This window comes from Anneissia japonica, unplaced genomic scaffold, assembly GCF_011630105.1.
Source record: "Anneissia japonica isolate Jap-2015-1 unplaced genomic scaffold, ASM1163010v1 scaffold287754_len4335492_cov202, whole genome shotgun sequence".
NCBI lineage: Eukaryota > Metazoa > Echinodermata > Crinoidea > Comatulida > Comatulidae > Anneissia > Anneissia japonica.
Window position 1 is genome coordinate 3,143,176 of NW_022705543.1, and position 17,946 is coordinate 3,161,121.

The 17,946-nt window shown below is 34.9% G+C and overlaps 1 protein-coding gene across 1 annotated transcript in view; it reads left to right on the forward strand.

The window, feature by feature from the left end:
• The first annotated feature begins 10,157 nt into the window (after positions 1–10,157).
• Positions 10,158–17,946, forward strand: part of LOC117105774 (neuronal acetylcholine receptor subunit alpha-3-like) — a 30,571-nt gene continuing 22,782 nt past the window's right edge. The window contains exons 1-2 of the mRNA XM_033247056.1: positions 10,158–10,306; positions 15,261–15,400. Coding sequence (XP_033102947.1) covers positions 10,246–10,306; positions 15,261–15,400 — 201 coding nt within the window. The 5' untranslated portion in view covers positions 10,158–10,245. The remainder of the gene's footprint in view (positions 10,307–15,260; positions 15,401–17,946) is intronic.

Below are 17,946 nucleotides of genomic sequence, written 5' to 3' on the forward strand. Positions count from 1 at the left end.
CAGTCTGTTGTAGAGTGGTTTGATATTATCTTCCGCAATATCGATTTGACACGGGAGGTTGGATGGTACTACATATGTCGCCATCAATCCAGCGGCCGATGCTGTAATGGAACAAATATTGTGGGTTACTAATAAGACATTAACATCAACACAGGTCGAAGTACTATGGATGTTTTATTTTGTTAGATTTTTATTTTACCTGTTAGGCCGGTTCACCGTCCATACATATACACACATATATATATGTATATATATATATATATATATATATGTATATATATTTATATTCTGTTTATTACGACGCATGAGCTCGGTAGACTGCTTATCTGTTTTTTGATTGGAGGCTCTCGTTATATTTATATATTTATATATATATAATTTTTATTATTATTTATCATTATTATTATTATTATGTTATTAGGAAAACGTGTATTGAGTGTGACATGCAGTTGAATAAGTTGCTCAAAGTTTGTGTCCTGGTTCGCAAACAGACCAAGAAATGAAATAAAAAGTTAACTGGTCTAATTTCAACGTTATTCACAATTTAAATAGATAAATATAATAAAAATGACTTTTAAAACCTCACCTAATATAATGATTACAAACTTCATTTTGCTTTAAATCTGAAATTGTTCTTGATAGACCACCAGCAATTCGAACTTTCTTTTGCAGAAGTTAAAAATGATGATTTTCTATATAATTTTTCTCACTTTTATAGAAGTGAAGTTAATTTTCCCAGAAATATTTAGGAGAATCTTTACAATACCCCATTGTCAGGTTCTTAAAATGTGTTGCGTTATTTTTAGTAATGTCAAATTAAATAATAAAGAAAATTAAAAGTTGAGTAAACAATAAAGAGTCATATTTTAGGGAAGAAATTCATATCCATCCATTAAATTTACAATAATATTTACTTGATACAAAATTGGTATCGATAGCGGGACCAAGTGGTACTGACGTATAAAAATGGTGTATTGTGCGTGTCTACTGAATCGTATTGGTATATTATCTATATACTGTAACCGGTTTCTATTATCCAATGAACATCGAACATTGCAACAAGTACTTTTAATGAAGCTGACAAAAGTTTCTATATACTAAATCCTATTCAATTATATTGAGATTATGATATCGAGTTTGTTATTTAGTATTGTTATATTTTTATGATAATACTATCACAGTTTGAGCTTCTAGCCTTTTCAGGAATATGATGTATTTTTTCTTACCTTAGTTCATTAAAATACGGTAGAAAAGTTACACACATAGGCCTATAGGCCATAGTCGCATTTTACTCCTCTGTCGGTGTCTCATGAATATCGGCCCCCTTCTCGGTGAATTCGGTCTCCCCTCTGCATAACGTATAGTGAATTTGAGGCTCCCCAAATGGAATTGTCTTTAGTGAATTGGCACCTAAATTTGCCCCTGTTCCAGAGCTTTTCTACTTATGTAAGCCTACGTTTGCAGCCCGGTTTGCAGGAGTAATTATTGCACAACACACACAAACGCAATATATTCGGATATCGTTACACATAATTTATTATTTCTGTAGTACAGCCCAGGTCTGTGTGAACATATTTATTATGTATAATGCATATCATTTTTATTGTGATTTCTTTCGGATTATATCCCTTATCAGAGGCGGATTTAGAGGGGCGGGCCGGCCGGCCGGTCACGTCTCCCTACCTTTTGGAAAGTCAAAAAAAAAGAAAGAAAAAGAAATAACTGATCGCACAAAACGCCTCAGAGGTTTATTTTCGGGCGTCTAGAAAAAAAAATGCTGAGGAATGACTCCGGACCCCCTAGGTTAGTGTTGTCTCATCGGTCCCCACTTTCGGCCCTTATTCGCACTCCCCCATTTTCGGACATCTCTAGATCCGCCCCTGCTTATGGTTCAAGTATGCCTACCTAATGAAGTTTAGTATAATAGAATTAGTTTAGAAATGACCCGTTGAATGTTCAGCTAGATGACTGGAATCTGATAGTCGTACATTGTCACACACTATTTAACGCTGAATGTTTATATGTCTTTAGAGTATAGGGATTGAGCATTGCCATGCAATCGGATGCCGAATGCCATAGGCCATAGGCTTCCTGATAAGAATAGGTGTGCGCACATTTTCTTGCAATAGGACGCTGGATGTATGACGTGGTTGCGCATTGCTATATGCCATCGGATACTGAATATCCATAGGCATAACTGTATGAATGTGACTAGGATTCTAGGTGGTTGCGCATTGATGCAATCGGACGTTGAATGTCCATATATGAGGTGGTTGCGCATTGCCATATTGCAATCGGATGCTGAATATATCCATAGGCATACCTGTATAGGAATGTTCATATATGACTAGGAATCTAGGTGTAGTGCACCTTGTTATGCAATCGGACGCTGAATGTCCATATATGATGTGGTTCCGCATTGCCATATGTCATCGGATGCTATATACATAGGCATACTGATAGTATAGGGTTGTTCCTACTGACTAGGAATCTAGATTGTTGCGAATTGTCATGTAATTGGCCTCTGACTTTGTCATAGATGACCAGCAATCCATATTGTGCATCGTGGATTTTGCGAACATTGGATGGGCTTCTTTTCGAGGCTGCTTTTGCAAAGCAAAGAGGGGTGGTTCTTTTCAAAATGAATGCTGTAAATTTTGGGAATTACTACTATAAAACAGCAGTGATAGAGCCACTTTAACATCAATCTGTATCATGAATCGGAGTGTATTACTATTAACCGGCATTAAATCACCTAAACTACTGTATAAACCAAGCATGTTTTCAATTTATTTTGTTTCTCTGAAATTCATGTAGGGCCTACAGTACAGTGTATGTGTAGTGTGCTATCGCGAAAAGATGCCCAGCTATCTTGAAAAACAGCCCATGGGCTTCTTTTAGAGATGAGCTTCTTTCCGAGGTTACTTTTTGCGAACTAAAGAGGGGGTTTCAATTCGAGATGGGCTTCTATTCGAGGTTTTACGTTATGTGACCATGATAATAAGTTGGAAGCGCGTTGAGACATTAATTTAGCGGAAACTTCAAATTGTCGAACTTTTATAATCATTATCATTTAATAATATTAATTAAACTATATATTTCTACTACTGTCATCAAAATGCTAAAAAAACAAATGTTATTACTAAGGTCCCACAAAAAGATAGCGTAATTGTACGAAAAAACACGCGCGTTTGTGGGTCACGCGCTTATTCCTAGCCCTGTTCTGATTGGTCAGTTGTTAAGTTTGATTTCACTACGGAAAGGTCCATTATGTTCTACTAGAAGTTTATATTGATTTATTTTCTAATTGTCATGCTAACTTTTCAATATTAATAAATTCGTTTTTATTATGAAAGTATGTGTTTTTACGTTCTACTAATCAATTCCCTGGAGTATGACGGGTTATCTCTAATACAAACAAAATTTGCATATTTTCAAATCAAACTAATTAATTTAGGCTTATGCACGCAATGTAATGAATAAATTTTCAAGATGCAGGTTTCGCGTTTGTAACAACAAATATGAGCATTGGTTTCATAATTTATGAACTGTTAATTGTAAGCAATAATTTCAATTTTTCATTGAACGAGCGCCAAGGATATTACAAGTGAACTTAATCACTGTCCTACGTGGCATATCCATTTAACACCAGAGGACTTAATGGACCAGTACACCGGGGTAACCCCCTACTCCTCTCGAAGGATGTACTGTGTTCTTTAAAGTGCACACGAGCCAAATGCGTACACTGGGCCTACGGTTGAAAGTCCTTATCCGAGAAGACTTGTTCCACCACCGGAACCATTGGAGAGTGAGCCGTTCGAACCAGCGCCGATATTAGAGCTGAAGGTTAAGGTTCCCCTGACTTAACCGCTCGGCCAATCAACTCGCCAATACGGAAAAATACCACAGAGGTTTGCATAAACATAGACATTGATTCAGTCAAATATTATATTACAAACCACTATAGATCGTCATATTAATTTAATAATAAAGAATTACCAGTAACTTTTTAACAACAAGTTATGTGATACTGGCCTTCTTTGTAATGCCACTTTTCCTGTAATTTTCTGCATATTTTGTCAACATTATTAATGTTCCGCGAAATGCAACAGCGTATGCGTTATAGTAATCTGTTGCGTTCTTGTTTATATAGTTTAATATAATTTTATATTGGTGCACTGCTTTTATAATAGGCCTAATACAAAACTATGATCACCTGTTCTGTAAGGTATAATCATCAAAACGTTAAATAAATAAATAGGCCTAAATATTATCTGTAACAGCAAATCTCCAGATTTTGAGAATAACCCAGCAAACACAAAACGTTGTTATAACGTTCTCGAATGTTGTAGTTAGGTTCGTCAGAAAATAACGTTCACGTAACGTTGTAAGAACGTTCAAACGTTGTGACATTGTAAAATTAGGTTATAAGTACGTACATATGGTTGTACAAAATAACGTTTTTATCACCAAACTGTAACGTTATAACGTTCTTATAACGTAATATTGTTAGCTGGGAAGATTAAGACTAACCGAAGAGATAGAGCATGAAGTCTAGGCCCTTATTAAAAGTGGTTAAATTATGATATCAAGGAGTAAATTAGTATTTTTTTTTGTACAATGGAGTGTCCAGATGCGTACAAATAGTAATTTAACATGTACGTATAGTGAACGCAGTATAGAGTGGGGATTGTTTTCTCGGTGTACTGCCCATGTTACCACCAGACCCCGCTGAAAATAAGTCTTAGAACTTTCGTGGGTTATTCTTGGTGTGTGTTACACCAAAGAAATCTAATCCAATCCAATTCACTGGAACGACGGCTTAAAATCCTTTTCCATACATTGTATGATGACTATACGACATATACAGTTATGTTGTAATATTACCATAGCTCAATCATACTGACTGGCAGAGAAGTAATATTTTTTTTCTGAAGTAAAATTTTGCGGTTGTTTCTTTCACACTTTTTGCGAGGTTGTTTGCAATGATGTGCTCCATTATTTCATCCCCAGTGACAAACAACCCATTCATTATTAATTTCTAATAATTTTATCCTTTTATTGTACTGTTATTTAACTCCAGTTGCCAACAATTCAATTTTTATTGCCAAAGGCATTTGTTTCTGAATTTGCATGATAAACATAGCTATATAGGCCTGTGCATTTAATTAATTCACGGATATGCTAACCATACTCCCTAACCCTGAAAACATGGCTTTGGGTACTTTTTTGTCATAAAAGAATGCTTAAAAACACTGTGGAAATCATTCTTTTTTGTAGTGGCAGCCACTAATTTGCATATTTAACTTAATTATATGCATAATAATTAATCCACAAATATGCTAATGATATTCTCTACCCCTGAAATCATAGGTAGCACATTTTACTTGAAAATGAATGCATGCAGAGTTATTGCAAGTAATCGATTTTTCTTTATTGGCGGAAGCCAATTTGCATATTTTACATGGCTATATTGGCCTCCTGTGTGCGTATAAATAATTCATACATATTTAATATATGCATATTTAACATAATTATATTCATATAATTAATTCACAAATAAGCTAATAATATTCTCTAACCATGAAAACATAGGTATGAAAACGTTACTGATGATTTAATATTTAGATGCAGAGTTATTGCGAATAATCGATTCTCCTTTATTGGCAGAAGCTAATTTGCATATTTATGCAAATTATGCGACTTCTGCTTTGAAATTTGTGCCCCATTTTGGATATGTCATTCAGCACAACCTTATAAACTAGAATCAGCCATAAAACAAAAAAATGCAATTTTTTTGACTCAAAGCTCTAAATCTGCTCATCTGGAAATCTTGAGCGTTGCGTTGCGTTGCAGGGTCAGGAAACCACTTGAGTACACAAGTTTTTCAAACGGGGTATAATCTTTTTATTACGAGTAATATCGCAAGCTGTCAGTAAGATTTTCACCTGGTAGAAAATGGTTTAGCCTTACATGTTTTTTATGGGATTCCCAAGCCGAAATTAGGCATAAAAACGTGTTTCGCTTTAAATTCACGTAAATAAATGATTTAGCTTTAGTTTAATACAAAATTTAATCTACTTTGATCATAGACAACGTTTTTTGGCGGCATGGGTCTTAGCACGTGATGGTTTCCTTTCAACGGATAGGAGAGCACTTAATCGCTATCCTGGATGTTAGTCCAGGAAGGCGATCGCGCTTCTTAAACTGGTGGTGGACTGCGACTGCATCGGAAGTACCTACAAAATCGGATTTTTTAACGTTATATTTGTTCGATTCGGAAAATCACTGTAATACCGTAAAACCTCGAATTGAAGCCCAATGGAATTAATCTCGAGAAGAAGCCCCTCTCGAATTGAAGCCCCCTCTTTGGTTTGCGATAGCCTCGAAAAGAAACCCATCGGCTTCGTTTCAAGATAGCATAGGCTTCTTTTCGAGATAATACAGGACATATAACTGTACATAAATTTTAAAGAAACAAAATAAATTAAACATACGCTTGGTTTCTACAATACTTTAGGTAATTGAATAATTGTTAATACACCATGATACAGGTTAATGTTACAGTGGCCCTATTTGTTGCTTTATAGTATTATTTAACAAAATTTACAGCATTCCTTTTGAAAAGAATCCCCCTTCTATACTTTACGAGAGTAGCCTCGAAAAGAAGCCCATCTTTTCGAGGCTATTGGCTTCAATTCGAGGTTTTACGGCATTACGATAGTCTCACCTATGCACGGTACTCAACGACGTTCCAGTACCCAGCCGACTTTTTTTTAGCATCGACCTTAGTTTACCTCCTGTCAGTTCTTGCACGCACAGCCGGCGTACACAGATTTTTCCTGTGGTTAGGTATAGATCAATGGGAACATTGTAGAACTGCCTGCAATGCCATGGACACTTCGGTAGTTATCTTGGTATAACGTTTTAAATAAAATTTACTGTACATATTGTTTTTATATGTACACGGATAAGTTCTATTATTTGGAAAAGAGGGGGTTTTCTCCTATCTATAAAAGTAGTCGATTCACGTCGTTAGTCTTTATTGATCACTTGCAGCACCTTAGTTTATGATGACATTGGTTTGGTTTTGACTTAAGGTTTACAGATGCACAACTAGTCGTTTCTCCTGTAAATTTCATTCTGAAATTGCTTTTATAAGTAAGCTTAAGTATAAGAATTGGATCTTTGACAAGTGCATTTCCGCAATCAATAGATGTAAAGAATCTCTAGAATGAATCAATAGATAATCTTGTCAGGACGACTAGAATTATTTTTATCACCTGAGCGGGATCAAACGGTTCCCAAACAGTTGGTTATCTAATACGAAACGGATCAGTGACGTTTGGGGCAAAGATTCGATTGAAACGGTCGAACATGAATTGCATGATTTTCATATGACAATTTAAAGAGAAGATGTACACTAACATGAGTGAGATAGGAGTTCAATTTTCTTAAGGTAGATCGTAAAGAGTGAGATATTGACGGTAGCCTTTAGCAATTACAATTAACTTTTATTTATGACAACAGCTTAGAATACTATCGGAGGCCTACTGATAACTGCAGATGTAATTTAAGAGTTTTCTTTCATTGCACATTTAAAATGTTTGACAGCTCAACGGTCATCCAATGTCTATATTTTGGTGTTCAGATACAATGCAAAAAAGGTAATGTGTTGACCGGTATTGCTGCACCTTACCTACACAGGGGCTTCATCGATTAAGACACGTGAGGCGATATGTACAGTATAGGGCCGAATAATTATATACAGGCCTATGTGATTACCGTACTTATTTAAATAAACAACCCGATTCAAATAAAGCTCCCTCCCTCTTTTTTTCTCGAATAAACACCCCTCAATGACTAAATACATGTAATGTAAGCAACACCGTTCTCATCACATTCTATTAATGTTATACTCCAGTGAGAATTACATTTTTTTTAACCTGGATGGGATCACGTAATAACACATCTTTTTTTTTTTTGTCTTTCGTTGGTGTTTCACACCTGTATTGTCATTCCATGTAAATATACCAATAATACGTTCTCCAATGTAATACACAATTCTTATTTATATACATGCACAGTATCTTACAAGTTTTACATAGTACTCATGCTTATATACAATATAATTAAAAGGACTGATAAAATTAATTAGATCAATTCTATCAAGGATTTGATTTTAATCATTGCTTTCACTGGAATATATAATTTTTTTTTATCCTTTCCCTCTGTAACATAAAAATCTTTTTTGAAGTCTTGTTTTTTCAAAGTCTCTTCCACTTACTTCTTAAATATATATTTATATATATATGTATACATATATATATATATATATATACACACACCTACACACACACACACTCATCCCCCCCCCACATACACATATATACACACACATACATATATATATATATATATATATATATATATATATATATTCATTTTATATGTACATAATTTCTTTCAATTACCATATCCTATTTAATTTACCTTAGTATTTTTTCTAGAAAAGAAAACATTTGTACTACGAATACAAAATCCTTACACCAAAATAGTGAACGCCTCTCTCTCGAATAAACGTCTCCATCGAATAAACGTCCCCTCAAAAAACCCTTCTTAACAATGAACGGCCGGGGTGTGTATTACAACGGTATATCAAATCATATCATATCATACCACATGTTTACGTTATATTCCAAGACATTAATAGACCTTTTATACATTGATGATGTATGCGTGGGTATGCACATTATTCATGCCTGATTTGGTGAGCATGTTTTATTGCCCTATTAATACTAGTTATCATCCATAATAAACATTGGTACAATGGAATAATATTAGACTTTTAAATTACTGTATATTAGTATACGAATTTCAATATTTTGTTTATTTATTCAATTTCTTACAAGCGATACATTCGCCGAATAGAAGAAGTAATAGGGAGGTTTCGCAAGCCTAACGATAACGATAACGAATACGGTTACGTTATCATTTGTAGTCAATCCATCACATATATAGTAGCTTACCCGTCGCAAAGTAGGCGATCCGTGACTTTTAAATGAATCAACGATTATATACAGCTGTTATATGTATTGTTAATTATGTTTGAGGCGAGAATGACGATAATGAAGATGAAGTAGGCCTATTCGTTATCGTTTTTCGTAAGGTTGCGAAATCTATTACAGTATATGTACCGTAACCAAGGTATCCTAAATATTGCAAAATGTCGTGTAATATGTTGTTCGGCCTGATGACGAACACGTCTTGTACATGAACTCCTGGAATCACTGCAAGAAGAAGACTTTAACATTGTAAATGGAGGTTACCTGAGAACTCAACCACATTTCCAATAGGCCTACATGTTTAAACGAATCCTTGAATTTGTTCGTTGCCACACTTTGTGTTCTAAATAGGCTAAGACACACATTTATTTTAAAACACCAAGTAAAACCATAACCAAATTCGATTATGAATAATATTTACTTTCTTTGTACTTAGAAATTACATTACATAGGTCAAAAGGTAAAGATAGGAGAGTAACCCATAACTTGCAGCGTCATTGTGCTGAATTGCGTATGGTCGTGGTCCATGACTACCTAGCCGCCTTAAAGAAGAGGCACTTATAGTAAGTAGCTAAATAGTCACATCATTCCACAACGACAGGGAAATGAACCATAACATCGGGGTAGCCTTACTCTTCCGAAAGATGCAGTGGGTTCTTAAATGTGCACACGTGCCAGATATAATACACAGGACCTCCATTTTAAGTCCTTATCCGAGAAGACTTGTTCTACCAACAAAACCATGGGCGAGGAGCGGCTGCAACCAGCGCCGATGTTAAGGCTGTAGTCGCGGCGTCTCTGCCTTACTGCTCGGCCACTCGACTAGTAGAAATTACATTACAATGCAATTACATTAAATTTCTGATAGTTGTAGGCCTAGTCGGCATGTTATGATGGATTGGATCGGATTTAACGCACAAAAATACAAGGGAACCTAAGAAATAAATAGAATTAATCAAAATGCACTATGATAAGGGAACAGCTAAACCGACCAATGATAACAATCTCAGAAAGGGGTTGAAGGCGCAAACAGGTTCTGTTAGTCGAATCATTATTCACCATTATAGTCGTTCATTCGGTGACCAACTTAAGTGGGAGGCACGTTACGCTTGGCACTCCAGTATGCTGCTTTGCCGAGACTTCTCTTAGCCTCTTCGCAACTAGCACGGAGCAGTTCAAAATGAAGATCGCAGGATTTCTCAATTCTTTCATGATTATATGTGTTGTTTTTCTTATCAAAGGTAAGAAACGTACATAATTTCGTTTCCGTGTGGTCACGTGGTGGTACAATTATTGATGCTGTGGTACTCGGTTTTGATTCAGGAGGTCAGTCAGTCGTACATTATGTGGAAACGCTGAGGTTTGGTAACATTACTTACCCCAGTGGAACATATTTTCCCTCCATTATTGTCGAGCTCTTTGGTGTAGGATGGCGAAGTACCGCTTAGTAACACACAAATCAAACTTATATTGGCAGTTTATCAGAGTTATAAACGCTTTAATTTAATCATATCAAGTAACATATTCAGCCAACAATTTACGTTACAATAACGTCAATAAATAGTATCTATAACGTAATACAACTAAATAACGCTGAACTTTGCTTCAGCGTTGTTAAGGATATTTTCCGACATTAACCCATGTTTGTAATAATGTAATTTGCGAATGTAATTATAACGTTTTTGTATTTCCTGAATAGTTATGGGCTCACCCTAAATATTAGGCCTGTATGGGGCTGATACATCACATTTTGAGAAACGAGAGTTATTGATATCAAACTTATCTGATGTAGGCCTTAATAAAGTTTCATCATTGAATTTAAGCAGTGGCTAAGAATCCGGTCACGTACGCTATCTCGGTAATGGTGAGTGTCCCTAACTGTTGCCAATCCGAACCTTCTTTATCATTACCGAGATAGCGTACGGTACCGTACCTCTAGACACATTGTTAAATTTGCTGCTCATGTTCAGTTAGGAATCAATCATTTTCTACGATTTTTTAATGATTTTTAATATGATAATTAATTTTACTGTCTGATTAATGGTTTAGTCAATTTCCAGTCTTAAAGGAAACATATAGCCTTTCAACAGTTAACAACACATCTATATGGTTTGGTTTCTCGTGTGTTAGCATTATAATCACTAGAGATTGAATATCCTTATCGACCTTCCTATAAACATGCATACACGTGTCCCTATATCCATATAATAATACAAAATTGCGTTATATTCTCGCAAACGCGTGTAAAATATCAATTCAGCAGAAGCTGTATTAATTTTAAATTTAATGATTAGCAAATACTATGATATGAACATGTCCATAACTGAAAAAGAAACTTTTATGTTGAAGAGCTATGACGATTATAACACGATGTTCCTATCTAAGCACTGTTTATATAGGCCTATATAAATATTCTTACTATGATTTTCCAGCTGCGACCTACAACCTTTTCTAAATAAATAAAACATAATAATTAAAAATGTTTATAGTGCAAATTATAAAACAATGTTTTAGCTTAACCACAGCTCCATTATGTGTGAGCGTTCCAGTCTTTGTATGAGGGGGGGGGGGGTTATAACTGCACGTATATCTTATTTTTTCAGAATCCGACGAATATGAATAATGGATGTAGGCTTAATCTTCATTCTCCATAGAAACACATGTAATAAATGCATTATTCTATTAATAAACAGGTATAACCACCTCAGGTGTCGTGCATTTACGTCTTCCACTTAACAGTGCTACCAAATTAGAAATTAATGTAATAAATATTTTCGTTTCATTTCTATATAGTAGACGCTTTCTCATTCTTTCGTGGGGGTTGTGGTGTTAAATTATAATTTTACTAGTGAGTTGATAGAATTTTTTTTTTTACCATTACAAATATTTATTGTGAGATTTATATCGGGTTGTAAGTGATACGAATTCAAAATAATGTGATCTCGATTCTTGGCTAAAACTTCGTTCATACCGAATCGGAATTTTCGGATCTGAAGGCCTACCCAACCGATCAGAAAATCAAATCGGTGAGTGTGTGTGTAAGAATACGGTCCGAATTTCGGACCGGATCCGATATGATTGCAGCTTATTAATTCGTACGACAAAACATTATTTTAGTGTTGATGCTGTATTGGCGCAGTAGCAGGTAATCTTCCAAGTATTATAACAATAAACAATATTGCGGGCCCATTTTTGGTTATAAGCTTCTATATAATTACTCAGGTCTCGGGTGAGACCCAGTTATTGATTACTGTATTTATTAATTTAATTATTACATTAATTATTAATTTAATTATTACATTGATATTTGCTGAAGCTTAGTCTTACAGTATGAGATTTATAAACAAAACTCTATAGTGAATCCTGTTAATTATAAAGGTGTGAAGAGTAGCAATGAAATTATACCTTATTATCAATGTATTATAAGGTCAGGCGCTGGGGAATACAAGTTTGTCCATTAAGATTTATGGCAAACCTGTTACTTATAATAACGTCCTCATCATCGTCGTCATTATTATCACCACCACCACCACCACTCATCGTCTTTTTCATCCTCATCATCATCATCATTATCATCATCATCATCATCTATGATATCTCTCTAGATGATGATGATACAAGTTCGTCAATTAAAATTTATAGCAAACCAATTATAATCGTATATTTTCCGCATCATCATTTCCATCATCGTCGTCATCATTATTACCCCACCACCAATCAGCGTCCTCTTCATCTCCGTAGTTATCATCATCATCGTCGTCGTCATCTATGTTATCGCCATTGAACTAGTATGTCGTACTTTGGTGAGTGTGTTCTGAAAATAGTAACGAAGATCAGTTTTAATAGTCTCAATTTACGTGAACGATAGGTTGTAAAAAACAATTCCGCTGGGGGATTTGTTCGCTCTAAACTGAGCTGATATTTAAGTCGTACAACTTCAGCGTCGAATTGGTTGATCGTTTTAACCAATCAAACACAATTAACAACAATGCAGCAATTTATGGGGAGATTGGATACCGTGCAGTTTGCTATTTAAAGTTGAAAAAACCCCAGTTTGTTTATACGCAATTGCATAATATCGCAATAGTTTCATATATGTGCGTGACATATCCTATTTACATTTTACAAATGACATTTGTTTTTTTATAGATAAGAATAGCTAAATACTTTATTAAAACTGTAAGTGCAATATTTGAAATGCAAAATAAGTCAATCCTATCGATTACATCACTGTTGTTTATATTATTATTATTAAATTTAATCTTAAAGGAGTTTTTAATGTTATTTTAATTTATGGTTATTAAATCATGGCTATTTGTATGGAAGTATGTCAAATGATCATATTGCTCATTAATTTCATTATCATTGCATTCTTCTTAATAAACGTGCTTTCGTAGAGTGGTTTTTGTTATTTTTTCATTAACTTAAGGAGGTCGGTCTAAACAAATATACCCTAAATATGTCATTGTCCTCTTAATACTACTTGCTTCTCTCTCCTCCTCTCGATCTCTGTTCTTCCTCAAAAAATGGTTCTATATTTCCTGTATATTAATCATGTGTATACCGAAATGAATATAATTTACGGATGTCCTTTTGGAAAACGCTTACCCTGTACCGTTCGTTCAGATTGTTATTTTATCTCTACTCATTATAATTGTTAGGCCTACTAGTTGATTAATGGGTAGAGTGTGCCGAGAGGGGAAACAGCCGAGACAAGTGCCCATATAGGAGGCCGGATCGCTCTAGTGTGAAACAATAGATACAATAAAAGGAGTGATGAAAAATGTCATCCCTTTTGGAAGAATTATCTTTTAGATTATCTTCTAATAAGGCCTAATTAAAAGGTATACATTTCAGAGATTCATCATTACCACCTGTATGCTCCTGACGTGTGTGATAATATGAGGTCCGGGGTTCGAAACTCTTGCTGTACAAACCACTTGTGTCTTTGGGCTACGGTTTTCTCTGAAGTACAAGTGGATACCTGGTACAGTAGGTTCGAACACAACTGCGCTGAGTACTAGCAGCAATACTATGGAATTCTCCCCCAGGGAGCTGAGTATGTGTTCCATACGTGTTTGATTCAATGACCGGGGTAGTAATGTGAAGAGGCTTTATGCACGAAGCGCTATATAAGACCGACATATTACTATTATTATCTAACTACCAATAATTCATAAATCAATATATACTAAGTACAATTGATATTAGGCTTGTGTTGTTACCGTAACTCCCGGGACAATCATCACACCAAGAAAGTATAGGAATGTATAGAACGTAATAATAATAAACCAAGTCCACTGCGATATGAAAGTATAATACATACTCCAAGTATTGAAATGCACGCCATCGTGTTGGATTCAATATTTCGACATTAATTATGTCATAGTATCAGGAAAGGCCACTGCGACTTTTGAAAATTACAATCTGTGCGGCTAAATCTATTGACCTTAATTTATTTAATCTTACATATGATATTGCTTTTCCTTAAAAATAATGAAAGTACCGTCTACCTATTACCGTTGTAGATATTAAATATCTAAATTTTAAATTTACCGAAAATCACTTTCGATTTACATGATAAGAAAAAAAAAATGTCATGTAAATTATATTTAGACTGCGAATCAAAATCGCGACCTTGCCTTGCACGCTTAGACCGACGATCATTGGAAATATTAAATTTTTACGAAATTTACTATAATAATTTAACTTGCTCTGAATGATAACCTAAAAGTGGTTGATACATTGCTATTTCATCTGAATACGAGAATTATAATATGCCGGTATGTTTTCATCTAAAGATAAGAGATTATTTCCAAACTTCCATCTAACTCAAAAAGCATAGCGTTTCTTCAGGTTCATTATATTCCTGTTGTAAACCAGAGTCCAGTAATATCAGAAATATACATAAGCCAAATCAAACCCGTATTTATTCGAATAAACGCACCGCTTTGAATAAACGCCCCATAATAAACGCCCCCTGTATAGCCGCATTTAGAATTATATCCTCAAATAAACGCTCCGATGCGTTTATTTATTTCCTCCAATAAACGCCCCCTAAATGACTGTAAACAAATTTAATGAAATGAACTTAATTCTCAACAAATAAGATAGGTATCGGAGCGGAACATTTTTCTGCTTGCATTTAAATGATATTTGTACCTAACAACATGCATTGTCTTTTTTTCTTTGCAGGAGCACTTAGCACAGAGGCTCATTATGATCTGTTTGAATTACTTTTCAGTAATTATAAAACACACATAAGACCGGTCTATGATAAGGACACATCCACCAACGTAACAATGAAATTATTCTTATCTCAAGTAATCCATTTAGTAAGTAACCCTGTATTTGCTGATTTAGGGCTGATTTGCACTGAAGAATGTGTTAAAAGCCGGGCACTCACTCACTGCGCGCCCGACGGTCGTAGACCGACGCGATTCTATGAGATGACGATCCGTGCATACTACTGGCACCGACATTCAGCAGACGGCGTCGCGTCGTTCAGCGTACAAAGAGCGGGGTTGGATCCGTCGCACGACCCCTCACGACCATCACGCATTGCGTGCCCGGCTTTAACGGAAAGTGGTAACGGTTAAAAAAATTAACTTATATACTACCATGCTGAACATGACGCAAAATAGGAGACTGCTATGTGGTAGTGGAAATATATGCCTCGGGCGGAACATTTTCACACTGCTTGCATTAAAATAACATTGTTTGTACCTAACAACATGCATTATGTCGAACAATTAAATTGAACGAATTCTGAATGTTGCCTTAATATGATAATACTGTATGTACCTTATATGACTCAAGGGAATCATGAGAGATTAAGTGTTCACAGATGTCCAATAATTTCTGAATTACCATTCTGAGTAGATTTCTCAGGTTTAAGTGAATTACGTCATCAGTAAGCGCAAAAGCGCAAAATCAATTGATTGATTTTTGCACCGACACATAATAGGAATCTCCGTAGTTTTATAATTTTTCTCACTTGCCTTTTTCTGATACAACAAAACTAAGGCTTCTATTACATATACTAAATATTTTTTGATATTGCTTTCGTTAGAGGCATATATATAAGTGTTTCTCCGTTGCCATCTTCCGACGTATGCGGCCGTAGGCCTATTCATTTTTTCCATGCTACACCCTTCGATTGGAATACTGTACTGTATAACCGAGGCAAGATTTGGCATGATCAGTGACCGAGGCATATCTCCCATTTCGTTGTTTTGTCAATTCAACAGCTGTAAATTATAGAACAATATTTAGGCTAAACCATGAAGGCATAAATAATTCATTTGAAAAACCTTAGAAGCAATCACAGTTATATATATAGCGATTACTTCATAGGTTTGTAGTTTTCTTCTTCGTCCTTTTCCCGGCAAATGTTTTATTCAATAGACGAGCCAAAATGTGCCTAGCCTAACCCACATTGTCGGTTTCATTGCCGTGTCTCCACCCATCATAGGGGAGTTTTCGCAAGCTTACGAAAACGATTATGAATACGGTTACGTCATCAAATTTCTGGACAACCCTTCCCCTCAGTAGAATATATGTCACAACGTAGAAGATTAATGCATTTTGTATAAATGAAGGACCACATTCAGCGCGTACAACATAATTGTCAATTATGTTTTAGGCACGAGTGACGACAGTGATAATGACGTATTCGTATTTGTTATCGTTTTCGTAAGGTTGTGAGATCTCCCTATTAGCAAAATTATACCAATATTGTATAGGTCTGTGTTTAGGTACACATGTTTCCCTTGAAGCAAATTTTAATAAGGGCTTCAGCAAAGCTTCTCATATAGAACTAATCGATGCTCTACATCTTTTGATTTTTAGGCCTATATTCAAAATGTTGTTTCTAAAAATACCTTTATATGAACCTAGTGTCTTTGATCAAGGAAGGAGAACCACTTAACCTAAGACATTACTCATTCTCCATATGGTATAATTTGAGAACACTCATAATTGATCCGTTAGCGGTACTCATATCCAATCGGCCTTTAGATTTGTAAACTCCAGTCTTCAATATTACTCACAGAAATATAACACCGATGATGAGTTTCAAATTATGAATTTCCTCAACTAAGAGAATTCGATTCGATTATCTGTTCCTGCAAACACGATTTTGACATTAAGGACCTGCTTTATTGCATCTTCATTCAAAAACTATGTTGAACAAGTAATTTTGACTTATCTTAAATTTCATTTTTTAAGTGAAGAAATTAGAGTATTCTCGTTTTGGTTTTTCACATTAAATATTATACCTGTACACCTACATCATGGAATTTCGCAGGTACGTAAAGTTAACATCATCATACTATAGAAGTGCTCTACGAAAGATATCTTTAATGGTTTAAAATATTGAACAAAAGTGACCTATTCTGAGAATTAAAGATAAAAATGACAACAAAAATCATAAAAAATAAATTTGAAATTAGCTCATTTTGCAGTGACATACACATGATTAACTTAAGCATACAATTATTGAATATAAAAAAAAAATGTGCTGTTGTTCAATAATGCAGGTTCCATGAACATTTAATCCTAAGTTAGTAACAATAGCCAATGAGATCTATCTCGTATCTACGCCGTTCTATCGAGATCTTCCCCGTTTTTCAAATACAAATAACCGATATCACATGAGTAGCCCCCAACATGCCAAAGAACTAGTATATTTAGAATAACGTGTACGGTATAACTAAGTGGTGGACTTTAGTATATAGACAGTAGTGTTTGAATAATTTAGTGAATAAACTTAAATCGTACAGTATCCTTGTGTTGTGTATAAACGATAAAAATGACAAAAAGTCATAAAAATAAACTTAGAATTAACTTGCTCATTTTGCAGTAACATACACATTATTAA